General features: G+C 40.6%; 1 protein-coding gene across 1 annotated transcript in view; it reads right to left on the reverse strand.

The window, feature by feature from the left end:
- Positions 1-17,455, reverse strand: part of DNAH7 (dynein axonemal heavy chain 7) — a 294,918-nt gene that overhangs the window by 188,502 nt on the left and 88,961 nt on the right. The window contains exons 19-21 of the mRNA XM_077829629.1: positions 13,258-13,451; positions 11,752-11,950; positions 4,854-4,994 (exon numbers count right to left, since the gene is read on the reverse strand). Of these exons, the coding sequence (XP_077685755.1) occupies positions 4,854-4,994; positions 11,752-11,950; positions 13,258-13,451 (534 nt within the window). The remainder of the gene's footprint in view (positions 1-4,853; positions 4,995-11,751; positions 11,951-13,257; positions 13,452-17,455) is intronic.

The raw sequence follows: 17,455 nt of genomic DNA on the forward strand, positions 1-17,455 counted from the left end.
AAGAGGTCTGGTCTTTTCTGCAAATGAAATGTGGGTTCCTTTGCTGTCTAGCAAATCCAAAGTGAGCAACATAATTGCCCACTAGGTGGTTTCTTGCATCTTCTTCTGATGCAGCTGGTACTGTCCCCTGTCCTAGACAGGATATTGAACTCGAAGGATCAAAGTCCAATCTCATATGGCTACATTTATGGGTTTCCTTTTGGTTTTTTTGTTTTGTTCTGTTCAGACATGCCACTGATATAGTTCACTTTGACAGCTAAAGTATTTTTGACATTGAGATTTTTGACATTTGTCTTCCAAGTATGCTTCCGATCCTGCAAGGCTTGCTTCAATAGTGAGCTGGTATAGAGTGCAAATTGGGTTGGCTTTCAGCATGTTTGTACTTACCGGTCTACAAAGGGGCATTCGGATGTGATCTAAAAACTACTTTTAATCTTGCATTGCATCAAGCGTGGTTCCATGTTCTCAGATGGAATTTTTGCAGAAGCATTTCTGAGAAACCCACCCAGAGAATAATGCTGATACATAGCACCAGCAATCCACCCATTACAGATAATTAGCTATGGATGACCACTGTCATGAAATGACTGATTAAATGAAGTATTGGAACTTTACAAAATTTTACCATGATGGTAAAATTATGGCCAGGGCCATGCCTGGTTTGACCTCTGGTCAACCAATGCTCTGCATTGGGTTCACAAGCTCGTCTTGATTTTGAACTTGTGGCTATGAATCCTGTCTAGTTATGAATGGTCGGTTTCTCTGGACAGGACACTGATTGGCATGTTGTCTCGATGCACAGCTTGTGACCTGTGCGTTGCTGTGACTACTACCAGCCATATCTGAAGATTCTGGGTGTGGAGGGTGGATCAGAATTAAGGATCTTATACAGGAATTGTTAGCTCTTGTATACAAATTATATTTTTCCCTTTGTCATGTTGAGAATGTGTTCATTTGGAGGAAATTTTATCTAGGTTCCATGGGAAACTCCTGCTCCAGATGTTTCACTCTGCAATGGCAATCATTTCTAATTCGATACCCTTGGTATTAGTAGTGATCAAAGGACTGCTATTCTGCTTTCACTGCAACCTAGTACCACTCAAGGCTTTACTTAATACATCTCCAGTCATTCTGAACACAGGAAATGATTTCTCTCCGACCATTCTGTAATCCCACAACAGTGCAGCTTTCTGGGTAATGGAATCTTCATATACATCTATCCAGGTCACAGATTGCCTGAAAGTGCTCCTTATGCTTTAAGATGGAGCCACCCTGTGGTTCAAGGGAGGGGTGGAAAAGTGGACCCTTTCCCACCTTTCAGAATCTGAGCTTCTTTTCCAGGTGGAGAAAGGTCCTTGCACTGAAAGCTAGATAGGAATAATTCCTATTACATAGCAACCTGAGTTAGGACGTCATAGAAGTGAATTTTGGATCCTTTCAGAGGGTCTTACCACTCCAGCTCAAGTCTATTGCAGGACCTGTCCCCTGAGCTGGCTGGATAGAGTCATGCTTATCCTCAGAATTCTCTCCTGAAATGTTCAGAGGCTCTTGATTGGGCTTTTCTGCACAGGAGTCGTGGCTCCTCAGGACATGGGAGATGAATCCAACATGCTGGCCAAACTCAGAGCTCCATGTCCTGGCAGTGCTAAGGTCAGTTAACTGTGAACAATAGGGTGTAATTTGCCCTCTTTAGGGCCTGTAAGTGCTGCCTCATATAGGGAATAGTGCTTAACTTTAGCCCAGTGTTTGTAGGATAGAATCATAGGACTGGAAGGGACCTCGAGAGGTCATCTAGTCCAGTCCCCTGCACTCATGGCAAGACTAAGTATTATCTAGAACATCTCTGATAGGTGTTTGTCTAACCTGCTCTTAAAAATCTCCAATGATGGAGATTCCACAACTTCCCTAGGCAATTTATTGCAGTGCTTAACCACCCTGGCAGTTAGGAAATTTTTCCTAATGTCCAACCTAAGCCTTCCTTGCTGAAATTTAAGCCCATTGCTTCTTGTCCTATCCTCAGAGGTTAAGAAGAACAATTTTCTCCCTCCTCCTTGTAACAACCTTTTATGTATTTGAAAACTGTTATCATGTCCCCTCTCAGTCTTCTCTTTTCCAGACTGAACGAACCCAATTTTTTCAATCTTCCCTCATAGGTCATGTTTTCTAGACCTTTAATCATTTTTGTTGCTCTTCTCTGGATTTTTTCCTATTTGTCCACATTTTTCCTGAAATGTGTCGCCCAGAACTGAACACAATTCTCTAGTTAAGACCTAATCAGCACGGAGTAGAGCAGAAGAATTACTTCTCATGTCTTGCTTACAACACTCCTGCTAATACATCCCAGAATGACGTTCACTTTTTTTGCAACAGTGTTATACTGTTGACTCATATCTACCTTGTGGTCCACTATGACCCCCAGATCCCTTTCCGCAGTACTCCTTCCTAGGCAGTCATTTCCCATTTTTATGTGTGCAACTGATTGTTCCTTCCTAAGAGAAGTATTTTGAGTTTGTCCTTATTGAATTTCATCCTATTTACTTCAGATCATTTCTCTAGTTTGTCCAGTCATTTTGAATTTTAATCCTATCCTCCAAAGCTCTTGCAGTCCCTCCTAGCTTAGTATCATCCACAAACTTTATAAGTGTACTCTCTATGCCATTACCTAATCATTGATGAAGATATTGAACAGAACTGGACCCAGAACTGATCCCTGCGGGACCCCATTCATTATGCCCTTCCAGCATGTCTGTGAACCACTGATAACTACTCTCTGGGAACAGTTTTCCAACCAATTATGCACCCATCTTATAGTAGCTCCATCTAGGTTGCATTTTCCTAGTTTGTTTATGAGAAGGTCATGCGAGACAGTATCAAAAGCTTTACTAAAGTTAGGATATACCACGTCTACTGCTTCCCCGCCATCCACAAGGCTTCTTACCCTGTCAAAGAAAGCTATCAGGTTCGTTTGACATGATTTGTTCTTGATAAATCCATGCTGACTGTTACTTATCACCTTATTATCGTCTAGATATTTGCAAATTGATTGCTTAATTATTTGTTCCATTATCTTTCCAGGTACAGAAGTTAAGCTGACTGGTCTGTAATTTCCCGGATTGTCCTTATTTCCCTTTTTATAGATTGGCACTATATTTGCCCTCTTCCTCTTTCTGGAATCTCTCACGTCTTCCACGACTTTTCAGAAATAATCACTAATGGCTCCAATATCTCCTCAGTCAGCTCCTTGATTATTCTAGGATGCATTTCATCAGACCCTGGTGACTTGAAGACATCTAACTTGCCCAAGTAATTTTTAACTTGTTCTTTCCCTATTTTAGCCTCTGATCCTACCTCATTTTCATTGGCATTCACTATGTTCGACGTCCAATCACCACCACCCTTCTTGGTGAAAACCGAAACAAAGAAGTCATTAAGCACCTCTGCCATTTCCACATTTTCTGTTATTATTTTTCCACCCTCATTGAGTAATTGCCTACCTGTCCTTGGTCTTCCTCTTCCTTCTAATGTATTTGTAGAATGTTTTCTTGTTAGCCTTTATGTCTCTAGCTAGTTTGATCTCATTTTGTGCCTTGTCCTTTCTAATTTTGTCTCTACATACTTGTGTTATTTATTTATATTCATCCTTTGTAATTTGGCTTACTTTCCACTTTTCCACTCATTTTTATTTGTATTAGATCATTGAAGATTTCCTGGTTAAGCCAGGGTCGTCTGCCATGACTGAGTGGAGCAAGGGATTCTGGAGACAAGACACTACAGTGGTGGACCCAGGTGGTTGAAACCACCATCCTGCCAAATACCCAATTCAGGAGGGAAGCAAAAGAAAGAAAGATAATAAGTTGTTATTGCACAAAAATCAATACAAATTAAAGTTATAAATCAAAATGGTTGGGAGAAATTGAGCCACCACCTTGTTCCATCATTGGAGTCAGAAAATCTGGTGACCTGAGCTGAAGGTTGGGATTTTGTTCTGGAGCCTACACAAACATTAGACCACCTCTGAATTCCACAGTTGGGAGTCTTTAACCCATTAGTGATGTATGAGGAGACGAGCTGGTCAACAAAATTACATACACTGAATCCTAGTTCAATGTCTTAAGCAACCTTCCCCCCACTGATGGACCCAGGTCACAAGTTCTGATCCAAACTTTCCCAAAGGTGAGGGTAGTTCAGATCCACTTTGCTGGTCCCAACGCGTAGCTTGAACAAGTACTAAACACTTTAAATTAGAGACAAGTAATGCCAGATCATAAAACTATGCCAATTTACACCACCTGAGAATCTAGAACATAGAGAACATGAGAGCTGCCGTACTTGGTTAGACCATAGTCCAACTTGCCTAGTATCCTGTCACTGACAGTGGCCTAAACCAGAGCTTTTGGGTGAGTGTACAGTACCAGGCAAATTTGGAGTGATCCACTCCTGTCTTCCACTCCCAGCTTTTGGCAGTCAGAGATTTAGGGTCACCCTGAGCATGGGATTGCATCCCTGATCATCTTGGCTAATAGCTATTGATGGCACATATCTGGCACATACATGTCACTGAGATATATGTTCAGTTGTTGAAGAATCTCCATTCCAATATAGATTGAATTCTGAAGCATCTTTACATATGGTAGAGAAGAAATATTTCCCTCATATTCTCCCAGGGTAAAAATTCAGGTACACCTTTCAAGTGGATATTCCAAAACATAATAATTACTCCCCAAATGGATATCTATCCAAATATTTCTGAACTCAACTGGTTTATACAACATGGACCCAATTCACCACTGTATTACTCCAGTTTTATGTGAGAGTAACTTAAATTGTTCTTATAAGCTTTAACAAATGTTTACCTGTTGGCCATTTCTAATAGATTTTTGTACCTCCGAAGTCCAGAAAATCTGGGATACACAAAGAACTGTCTGTCCAGGCCAGTCCCTCACCCAGTTAATACGTAGAGTTCTTGGATAGGCTTCAATTGCTTCTGCAATCACCTAGTCATGGGGGAGAGGGGGAGAAACATAGTGTAGAGTTGAGACACACAGACAGCATTCAGATCTTGAATTAGTTTAGGATAGGCTTTAGTGTTGAGAGTCAGAGCCAAATCAGAGCTAAGATTCAGGTCCAAGTCAGTTCCATAACATTAATCTCACAAGAAGTCTCTAAAAATTTCAGCCCATGATGGTGGAAACCTCAAGAAAACAATCAACTGATCCAACAAAATTTCCAAGATCCTAATAGTGGGAATTTCATTAGATAGTCTCATTGGATTTTGCCATCAGGAACCAAACATCTCGCAAAAATAGCTCTTACTGCAAACTAAAACTGAAAAAAGCCCCTTCCCCCTTCAATTTTAGATCCAACACAGATCTAAAATTGAAGGGGTATTTGTGCCTGGACATTTTAGTCCCAAACCCGATTCTAAAAAATGAAGACGTTCAAAGTTGAGGTTCAGTTGGACTTATCTCTGTCAGCTTCTTTTCTAATAATGGAATAATGGTCCTGATTCTCCTCTAATTTACACAAGAGGAATCCAACGTAGCTGCACTGGAGATCACAGTCAAGGCCAATAGCTTTTTCCCCCATCAACAAAACTTACAAGCAAAGCTGAGGCCCTTTACTGATTAAATCTTTACATTTTTTAGCATTCTGCAAGTGATCTAGAGCAAATGCAATGGTAAATGATAAAGCATTTGAGCTAAAGTCTGTTATTAGTTTTGTAGTTGTAAAAGTCCCAGTGACATCAATAGAAACTAAACACATAACCAATGGTGGAATTTGGCCCATAGATTTGACAAGCTTAACATTTAGCTCATCTAAATAAAATATATGAACTCAAGTCAATGTAAAAACCAAGCTCGACATTCAAAGAACCCCAACAAGCCACTAACAGATTTAAATCTAAGTGAAAAACTGACCTAAAACTTTCAGTTTTAAGTTTCCTTAAAAAAATCATGTGTTGATACCAAAGAGAATTTCAAAATAATATAAAGCAAAAGAGTGGCTAGATGGGATTCTGAGATTACTATATTTATATTATACAATGAAAAGTCAGTGTGATAATTACTAATTTTATCCTAAATCTTCTGCAGTTCTTACTCTCTCATGTGAATGCTGATTGTAACAGACAAAAGTTGGGAACACAGATGTGTCCATCATACTAAGCATATACTGCACCCCAAACTGAAATCTTTGTGAATTAGAAGTGAATAACAGAATTGTTTAAAAAACAATAATAAGATCCCGTATTAAGAATTGATCCTGTGCCCAGGTGTACACATGCACATAATCAAAAAGTAGAACAATCTATATATTTGAGGAGACAGCACACTCAGTGTTCTTCCAATGAGACAATGATGAGGTTTGTTAAGATATTCTGATCTACATTATCTATCTTCCAAGATCCCCCAAGTGGGGTGCAGCCATTCAAAACAGGTTTTCATCTTATACAATAGTTACTTGTATATCATCTACACAAATGGAGACGTCAATAACAAAATCACAAAAAACAATGTATACAAACTTCCACAAATACACTGAAGTAATTGACACCTTCTGCATATCCATAAGATAGGGATCTGGAAGAAGAAAACTTTGCAAGATTCCTACTTGTGGAATTTTTCTTTAAGTGTTCCATTTTGGGTGAAGGTGCAATCTTGCAGATTTGGAAGAAGTTTTGCAGCCAAATCCTGTGAATCTCAGGAATCCACAGGTGGCTAGGTTCATCCACACTTATCCTCTGGGCTTTTGTGCTGACTCTATAACCTTCCCTACCCTCTCTATGGTGCTCATACTGCAGGGATCCATTAGAGTTGTGCTGCCAAGGAATCCTTAGCTTGCGTTGCCTCTGGAACCCCCTTCAAAGGAAAATTCCTAGGCCAGAGGGAGAGTAGTGAAAAGTTAATAGAAGCAGCTGCCTTGACTTTACACTAGATTCTCGAGGGGCCTCAGAGTTACAGACTATGTCCACACTTCCAGCCCCATTCTTTCCACAACAGATTCCTGACCCAGCTGAGAGCTCTCCATAGATCTGTTGTAGGCAGGATGGTGCCACAGAGGTGAGCGATTTCCCCTGCTCTATTGGAATGGAGAGATCAGGGCTGAAAGTCTGCTTCCCTATCAGTGCTGCTCAGTTTTGGGGAAGAATCTGGCCAAGAATTAATAGGGAATCGTCAAACTTCTGTTACCCAATCCTGAGATCCAAATGTATCATTTAGCACTAAAAACAGCAGATAAACTTATGACCCTCCAAGGAGGAATCTCTCTCCATAAAAAATGAATGTATTGCATTCATACACATATATAGTTTTTTTCATCTGCAACAGAATATGGCTAGCATTTTTCATTTAGAGTAATACATTCTCTATATTAATATACATTAAAACTATTTTAATTGTATCTGTTTCAGAGCACCATAATAAAGTGAAACTACTCTGTAGCAACCAGTAAGACTGCAGCTGGGAATACAATGTGCAATTTTAAACAATTTTAAACCTCACATTAAGAAAGATATAGCAAAAATTGATAAGATCCAGAGAAAGGCAACAAAGACGGTTGGAGATGTGACAGAATTTGCATATGATGAGAGATAGCAAAGACCAGGATTATCTAGCCTGGAAAAAAGAAGAGTAAAATAGGTCTTAACTGAGGTATTCCTAATTAACAAGACCTTAATGAATACTTGTCAGTCTCTCCATTTAATCCAGTGGTCCCCAAACTGTGGGGTGCACCCCCTTAGGAACATTCGAGGGGATGTGGCGGGGCCCAGGCCAGCCCCCACAGGGCACAGGGAGGGAGCACCATCCACCCCGCTTCGCCCCCAGCTCTGATCCAGCCCCAGCCCCAGCTTGGGCACCGGCCTCAGCCCCTGACCCCTGCCTCAGCTCCCAGGCCCACTCCTGGCCACAACCTAGTTGCAGCCCCAGCCCCTGGCCCCTGCCTTGGCCCAGCCCCGACCAAGGGCCCCGCTCCCAAATGTGGTTCTGCTCCAAGCTCCCGACCACAGATCCAGCCTCTCTCACAGCCGTGGATAGGTTCCATTACAGGTAAGGGAGGGTGCTATGGAAAAAGTTTGGGGATCACTGATTTAATCTTTGTTGGGATTCAGTCAGACCTACTTCAAGAACAAGGAACGCTCAATAAAATTAAAGGATAGTAAATTTAGAATGAATTAAGGAAAGACATATTTACATGGATAATAATTAACCTGTGGAATTCAATGCAGCATGAAGCACTGAGACAACTAATGTGATTGCACTTAAATAGGTTGGAGAATATTCTGACCACACAAATTAGTAGAAATGCAAGCAAAATAATTATAGGAAGAATCAAATTTCATGTTTTAGGGCATGCACTGAATGGCTGTGAATATTTAAAAAAGGAATCCTCACCTCCCTTTGCTATGTGCACTAACAACTTGCAAGTTTCATCTTGCCTTCCTCTGAAGTATCAAGCACTGGGTACCGCCAGAAGTACACAACCAGGGGGTCACCCAATGAAATTATAGGCAACAGGTTTATAACAAACATAAGGAAGTACTTCTTCACACAATGCATAGTCAGCATGTGGAACTTGTTGCCAGGGGATGTTGTGAAGGCCAAAAGTATAACTGGGTTCAAAAAAAGAATTAGATAAATTCATGGAGGATAAATCCATCAGTGGCTATTAGCCAAAATGGCCAGGGGTGCAACCCCTCGCTCTGGGTGTCCCTACACCTTTCACTGCCAGAAGCTGGGACTGGATGAGAGGGGACTGATCCCTCGATAACTGCCCAGTTCAGTTCATTCTCTCTGAAGCAAGCATCTGGCACTGGCCACTGTTGGAAGATAGGATAATGGGCTATTTGGACCCATTATGTCCATTCTTATGTTCTTATAATACCAGACCAAAAGGACCAATGATTTGATCTAAATATGATAAATCCTTCAGAACATCCCATCATGTATCATCACCATTTTACAGATGAAACTGAGACACAGAAAGACTCGTATGACCAAAGTCACACAGAAAATTAATTGAACCTGAATCTCCTGATTTCCAGTCTAGTGCCTTATACCAAGGTTTCAGAGTAACAGCCGTGTTAGTCTGTATTCGCAAAAAGAAAAGGAGTACTTGTGGCACCTTAGAGACTAACCAATTTATTTGAGCATGAGCTTTCGTGAGCTACAGCTCACTTCATCAGATGTATACCGTGGAAACTGCAGCAGACTTTATATATACACAGAGAATATGAAACAATACCTCCTCCCACCCCACTGTCCTGCTGGTAATAGCTTATCTAAAGTAATCGTCAGGTTAGGCCATTTCCAGCACAAATCCAGGTTTTCTCACCCTCCAGCCCCCCACACAAATTCACTCTCCTGCTGGTGATAGCCCATCCAAAGTGACAACTCTTTACACAATGTGCATGATAATGAAGTTAGGCCATTTCCTGCACAAATCCAGGTTCTCTCACTCCCTCACCCCCCTCCAAAAACCACCCCCATACACACACAGACTCACTCTCCTGCTGGTAATAGCTCGTCCAAACTGACCACTCTCCAAGTTTAAATCCAAGTTAAACCAGAACATCTGGGGGGAGGGGGGGGTAGGAAAAAACAAGAGGAAATAGGCTACCTTGCATAATGACTTAGCCACTCCCAGTCTCTATTTAAGCCTAAATTAATAGTATCCAATTTGCAAATGAATTCCAATTCAGCAGTTTCTCGCTGGAGTCTGGATTTGAAGTTTTTTTGTTTTAAGATAGCGACCTTCATGTCTGTGATTGCGTGACCAGAGAGATTGAAGTGTTCTCCGACTGGTTTATGAATGTTATAATTCTTGACATCTGATTTGTGTCCATTTATTCTTTTACGTAGAGACTGTCCAGTTTGACCAATGTACATGGCAGAGGGGCATTGCTGGCACATGATGGCATAAATCACATTGGTGGATGTGCAGGTGAACGAGCCTCTGATAGGGTGGCTGATGTTATTAGGCCCTGTGATGGTGTCCCCTGAATAGATATGTGGGCACAATTGGCAACGGGCTTTGTTGCAAGGATAAGTTCCTGGGTTAGTGGTTCTGTTGTGTGGTATGTGGTTGTTGGTAAGTATTTGCTTCAGGTTGCGGGGCTGTCTGTAGGCAAGGACTGGCCTGTCTCCCAAGATTTGTGAGAGTGTTGGGTCATCCTTTAGGATAGGTTGTAGATCCTTAATAATGCGTTGGAGGGGTTTTAGTTGGGGGCTGAAGGTGACGGCTAGTGGCGTTCTGTTATTTTCTTTGTTAGGCCTGTCCTGTAGTAGGTAACTTCTGGGAACTCTTCTGGCCCTATCAATCTGTTTCTTTACTTCCGCAGGTGGGTATTGTAGTTGTAAGAAAGCTTGACAGAGATCTTGTAGGTGTTTGTCTCTGTCTGAGGGGTTGGAGCAAATGCGGTTGTATCGCAGAGCTTGGCTGTAGACGATGGATCGTGTGGTGTGGTCAGGGTGAAAGCTGGAGGCATGCAGGTAGGAATAGCGGTCAGTAGGTTTCCGGTATAGTATATTATGCTCAAATAAATTGGTTAGTCTCTAAGGTGCCACAAGTACTCCTTTTCTTTTTGTCTTAACCAAGACACTTTCCTCTCCACCTCTTACATGAAAAAGCAGAACAACAGAATGGAAATTGTTCATTCAAAATCTGAGCAGGGTTTGCATTATTTTAAGACTTTGGATGTCTCTGAATGAATCAAAAAGCATTTTACTCTTCATTTTTAACTGTTGGAAAGACTCTTTTCACAATAACTAGATTCAGACACTGAAGTATTAAGTATGGATGAAAGAAAGAGCAATACGTACAATTAAGGCACAAAAAATCTGCTAATAACTTACAATATCTTTATCCAATACAAGTTGTACAAGCTATCCTAAGTGGCTTACTAATCACCCTATCTAGTCTCAGTATTATCCTACAATATTTAGAGAGTCATAATATGAATAGAAGAAAAATTAAGACTATAAAATCTTTCAGAATTGAAGAGATTCTTGTTTAAAGCTTCACCATATACTTTTATTAAGATTCTTTTACAAATAAGGCCCTGTCCTGCAACATGGTGATTGAAGAATTTGAGGGTATTCGGCATCGCCCAGCACCAGACACTTAGGGTGTGTCTACACTGCAGTTAAACACCCATGGCTGGCCTGAGTCAGCTGACTCAGACTCACAGGGCTGTTTAATTGCAATATAGATGTTGGGCTCAGGCTGGGGCCCAGGCTCTGGGAGCCCAACCCCAAATGTGTACACCGCAATTAAACACCCCTGAGACCAAGCCATTGCAAACCTGCCTCAGCTGGCATGGGCCAAGCCCGGGTGTCTAACTGCAATGTAGACATACCCTTAGCATCTATAGGTCTGGGAATTAGAGGCAGGAAATGTCATACCAGTATTTCAGAGCACTCCCGGTAGAACCACCAGTCCAGGTCAAAACAAAATTGCCACTATGTTGTGCTTAAATGCCATATTTCAGCAAAGTACATGTTTAAGTACATAATTAAGTACATGTTTAACTGTAAGAATATGGTTAAGTCCCACTGACTTCAAAGCACACTTCTAAGTGCTTTCATGAATCGGGGCCAAGTGAATATAGTAATTTTGTACTACATGTAACACACAATGCCATTTCTACACTGGATTACCTTGCTTGATTGTTCCATCAGGAATGTATCAGTAATGGTACAGACTGCTTTGCCATGTTTTATTGTACACAGAATAAAACAGAATATATTTTATTACCTTGTGGATAGAATTTAACATAGCTGTCTCCAACTCAACGAGCCACTTTTCAACTTGACCTCTAGCTTTAGACGTTGAGATTGTGTCTATGAGTTCCACAACCTCTCCTTCACTACTCTTTATATGTGTAATGTCTAAAACTTCAGTAAACTCTACACTTGCAATTCCTTCAAAACACTTTTTCAAGTGAGGGTTTACCCTGCAGAAAACAAAACAAAACATACAGAATTTAAGACTACATAAATAACCAAACTTTACTTTAAAGCTCAGCCAAACTATTTTTCACCAATACTATAGAAGAAAAAAGGGATGTACTTCTTAAAGGTATTTTTGAGGAGTTTACTTTAGAAAAACATTTTTAATCTGCCAATGTTCAAAAAGTTACACACACAAACACACACACACACACGTACATTTAAAGATTTACATACACACACACACACACAATGTTTTTAAAGAGCAATTTAAAAAAATTAAACATTGTTCAGGTCCTCAGCAATTCAAACATTGTTAAGGCTCAGGCACAACTGGTGTAAGTGGTAATCTTCCTATATGATCTAAAATCCTTTTTCACTTAGTTATGCATTCCATACAAATAGATACATTAAAACAACACTGCAAGTGAAGCAATCAAACAAGTTGCAAGTGAAGTGATTAGATGCAACCTTAATTCTGCTCTGCTTTATTGTGCATATAAATTACAATAAAGTCTTTTATTATATGATAGGATATTTCTTTCCTTTTTTTTTTTTTTTTTTTGGTCCCACAAAGTCCCCTGTCTCATTCACTGCATAGTATGTACACTTCTGAGTGAGTAAGTCAGTTGTTCAACATTCATTTTTATCCTCACTGTTCAGTGAACAGTCTTCTGGTGCACTCACTGCACACTGAGTGCCAAACTCCAATGCTCTCACCCACAACTGAGTATCACCTTACTTAACAAGTATTTTTACTGACTTCAGTGGAACTACTTGTGGAGTAAGATACTATTTAGTATAAGTGAGAATTTCACAATCTAGCCATGAACGAGGCAGTAAACCTACAAAGTATGAAATCCATTATGAATATACAGTTTAAGTTGTTCAGAGGGCACTTGCAAACCTTTGCATTAGGGTGAACTGTACCCAAAACACCAATGCTTAGAATCATCACAGGTTTCCCAGTCTCTACATCAAGCTCAGTCCTCCATAGGTAACAGCAGGAATTCTATGCTCTTTTTCTAACTTAGCTTTCAGTCTCTACCTTGACTCTCACTTTACTGAATTGCTCTAGTGTGCAACCAGGATGACAAGTTTGGCAAAACATACTGAATTTAATTAATACATATTTTAAAAGTAACCACTTTTGGTTTGGATTCTTCCTTGATAACTCAAGTAACTTGTAGTTACTTGAGATGCATAAGTCTCAGTGAATAAAATGAGAGCTCTATTAATGGAGCAGCTACAGGATCATACCCTTAAGATGCATGTATTAGGAGCCTCACACATATATCAAATATTACTGTACCGTGTAGGATCTTTGGTCTCTGAAAGAATCTCAAGGAGTTCATCGTTAGATAAGAAAAAAAATCTGGGGAAGAAAAGGCGCTTCTTTTCTAAGTATTCATTAAGTCCCTTAAGAATTAGTTCCAGCAATTCATTGCACTTTTTTAGCTTTTCCAACATCTTGTCTATCATCACCACTGTCAGAACATGTCTGTCCTGAAAAACAAAATGAAATTATTCCACTCAAAAAAGGTTGATGTCATACTGAGTACTTTGCCACTCTGACATGGAAAGAAAAATCTGGAACAAAGTTACCTTTGAAGTACTCTCTATTTTGTTTGAAATTTTGCTTTAACCCATAGCATTATCTAGTGCATATTTTATTCTAAGTGTTTTATGTTAATCTTCTTTAATATCTGATTTTTTGAAGAAGGTGGGTTAATAGAAGGTATTAAAGTGAATTTTTCAATCATCCACAATTACTATATGAAAATACAATCCAAAACATAGGATCCAATCCTAAACTGATCTACAGCTCCATAGTTTCATTGACTTCAATGCAGCTACATATATTCACACCAGCTGGGGATCTGGCCCATAATCTGTAGTCAGCCTATATAATTCACTAACATAGAAAATCAAACAGATGCCGTTAGATAGATTTTTTTAAGAAAAGCCTCTGGATAATTTTATGATCAACTACAACGTAGATCATTACACTTTGTGACACTCTGTAAGACAAAATCACATCCTGGAACCCCCATATTCACCCTGGTGATATGATTATTTGTTTTGTACAAAGTATATCTTGTGAGGTATCATTTTAAAAGTCTTGATCTGTTGAATATTAATATCCTATTGCTGTGCCCGGCCAATGGGGGCTGCGGGAAGCAGCGGCCGGTATGTCCCTCGGCCCGCGCCGCTTCCTGCAGCCCCCATTGGCCTGCGGTGGCAAACCGCAGCCAGTGGGAGCTGCAATTGGCCGAACCTGCGGACGCGGCAGGTAAACAAACTGGCCCAGCCTGGCCTGGCAGGGGCTTTCCCTGAACAAGCAGCGTCCCAAGTTTGGGAAACACTGTCCTATTGGATTGTATGTACTATCATTGTTTTTGAAGTTATGAAGCATTGCTATGTGTGTTACTGAAATATGTTGTGAGGTTGAGAGATGCTCACAGCCAAACTTGCAACAAAGTACCAGCCAAATGTGCTGATGGACCATTAAAGGGAATCCACGCTCCCATCCCAGAGACTTCTCAAAGAGAGCAAGTATGCAAGAGAGACTGTTTGACCAATGAGGACTGCCTGATCCCCACATCCCAGCAAAGATCTGTCCAGCAAGCTGGAAGAGAATATAAAAGAGGGGAAATGACATCATCACTTGGCCTCTCTCCACTTTCAACGCAACACCTGGAAGAATGTCCGAAGGACAAAGACTTTAAACTGGAGAAGGGTGGTCCCATGCTGGAAAAGAGTCCCAGTCTATGTATTGAGGATCTGTAACCTGCTTGTACCATCTGTCAGGGTAAGACACTGCTTGATTCAAATCTTATTTAGTTTGTAGAATTAATTTATTTTTATTTTTTAAGTAACCAACTTTGATTCCTATGCTTGCTACTTATAATCCATCTTTCTATAGTTAATAAATCTGTTTTATATTTTACCTAAAATAGTGCGTTTTGGCTGAAGTGCTTGGGAAATCTCAGCTCAGTTTACAAAGGCTAGTGTGTGTCCATTCCATATTGAGTAAATGGTGAACTGGATACTGAACTTATACTGGCCAGCCTTCTGGCCAGTGCAAGACAGTAAAATTCTGGGTTGCAAGGCTAGGGAGCTGGGAAGATTGGCTGGAGCCTCTATTGTTGGTTCATGAGTGGCTCGGAGAGCATTCAGGTAACACAGTTGGGTGTGTCCCTGCCTGTGGATGTCTGTGTAAGTGCAGTGCCTATCATAGCTTGACAACAGCATCACAGTGTGAGAGGGATATCCCGGGCTGGTGGGACAGAGGATTCAGCGGTTCCACAGTCCAGGTTGCACCCTGGGGATCCCATCACACCCTTTCTAAGAGGGTAATCAAATCTCGTGGTTTACAGCATCAATAGATTTCTGCATAGATCAGAATTCCTTTTATCCCTTGCATAAAACATTACGTACACTCTGTCAGAAATACTGAGATGGGGAAGTTGTGGGTGGCAGGTGTTTTCCTACCTATGAAGGGTCAATATGGTTAAATGTCAGAGTTAGAATACCAGACTTGATCACCCATTACTAAATATTAAAGGGTGCTGTTGCTTTTTAAAATATAAAACAAAGAGAAATATTATAGGGTTATTTCACATTCTGTAATGTGTAGCAAGAGTCACTGCTGAACATGAACTGAATTTCTTATTATATTTTTGTTCTGTATAGAAGATAAAATAATTCATGTCAGGAATTTTATCGAGCCCTTTCTAAATTAATCCAGAATTTCAGCAAACAAAATTAATTCAAATGCTTAGTAGAGCTACTGTAATTATCTGAGTTATCTAATTTACCATAAATGAAAGAAAATGAGAGGTGTTGCAGACTTGTTAGTTCTAATGAATGTTATACTAATTGCAAAGAATGTGAAGTTGCTTGTGCATCAAGATCTATCTTTTAATAGGTCTTATGGTCAATGTATAAGCCAAAATAATACTCACCAAATACCAGTCTTTAAAAGCAAATTAAAAATCTAAATAAAAAGCATTAAAATTATCCCATTCCAGTTAGCAATTATTTTGACCAGATATTTGAGTACTTGCAGTCTACCTACCTATGAAACACCGAATTAGTTGGTTATAGGTTTCAGATTAGCAGCCGTGTTAGTCTGTACCCGCAAAAAGAAAAGGAGGACTTGTGGCACCTTAGAAACGATCTCTAAGGTGCCACAAGTCCTCCTTTTTTCAGTTGGTTATGTAGTTGATTTTGTTAGAAAGCACATATGCCTAATACCTGATTATAATGTTCCCCTGTAAATGAAGTATACTTTACATGAGCAAAAAAACAAAAACAAAAAATACCTGAAATTACTTGGCATTCTGTTATTTGCACCTTTAATTATATCAAACCAGAACACAATCTGAATTAAATAACTATTCATGCTTTTCAACCATATAAAGATAAACTGAGCTGTCAAAATTCAGACACAGCTAATAATTGGTTTTATAAGACAGCATTTAAAAGTGCATATTTAAGTACACTCTATAAAACTGTCAAAGAATAAAGTCTTTGGTTTCCTTTCTTAGTATGTAATCATCAGCAATTTTTCTGAGTACAATTGATCTTGCAATTGAAAACTGAATGTTGCCAAATGTGAGAAGGGAGATCTTCCCTGGTTATGTTTAGATTCTTTTCATATGTGAAAAAGAGGTAAGACAAAAATAAACATTTCAATTTTCAACATGGCTTTCCGATCTACAGTTCCGGGGAATGATCAAGAATAAATGAGAATGCCATTGTTCTTACACATTCAAAACATCAGTGTCACTTGTTTGATCATTTGCAGGAAAAGAAACTGTATCACAAACATAGTGGTTCAGCTAAACTAAGTGTACATAAAGAGACCTGTTACAATAATCATATGCCAACAACTGTAGTTCCTATAAATTACTTTTAATTAAGACTACGTTTTAGTCATGGGTATTTTTAGTAAACGTCATGGACAGGTCACATAAACAATAATTCACAGGCCTATGACCTGTCCATGACGTTTACTAAAAATACCCCTGACTAAAACTGGGGAGGGGGGCGCTGCAGGTGCTGGGGAGCTGGGCACAGCCCTAGGGAAGCACCACTGGTGTTGGAGAGAGGGGTGTGGGTGCTTGGGGGGAGAGTCACGGGCCGGGGGGACACCACAGTGCAGGGGAGGGGGTGTGGCCTGGGGGGCACTGTGGGTTCTGGGGAGGGGGGCGCGGGTGCTTGGGGGAGAGTCACGGCCCCAGGGGGGCTTCGCAGGTGCTGGGGAGGGAGGCACGGCCTGAGAAAGTACCACGGGTGCTGGGGAGGGGGGCGCAGGTGCTGGGGGGAGTCACAGCCCATGGGGCACACGAGCGTGGGGGGGTTGGTGGGGCTGGGGCAAGTCCCCTACCCAGCTCCTGGGAAGTTGCGACCCCAACTCCCTAGCTCCACATGCTGCCTCTGCTCCACCCCAAGCCCTAGTTCTGCAGCTCCCATTGGCTGGGAACCACGGTCAATGGGAGCTG

Source organism: Eretmochelys imbricata, chromosome 11 (genome assembly GCF_965152235.1).
Source record: "Eretmochelys imbricata isolate rEreImb1 chromosome 11, rEreImb1.hap1, whole genome shotgun sequence".
In the NCBI taxonomy this organism is placed as follows: domain Eukaryota; kingdom Metazoa; phylum Chordata; order Testudines; family Cheloniidae; genus Eretmochelys; species Eretmochelys imbricata.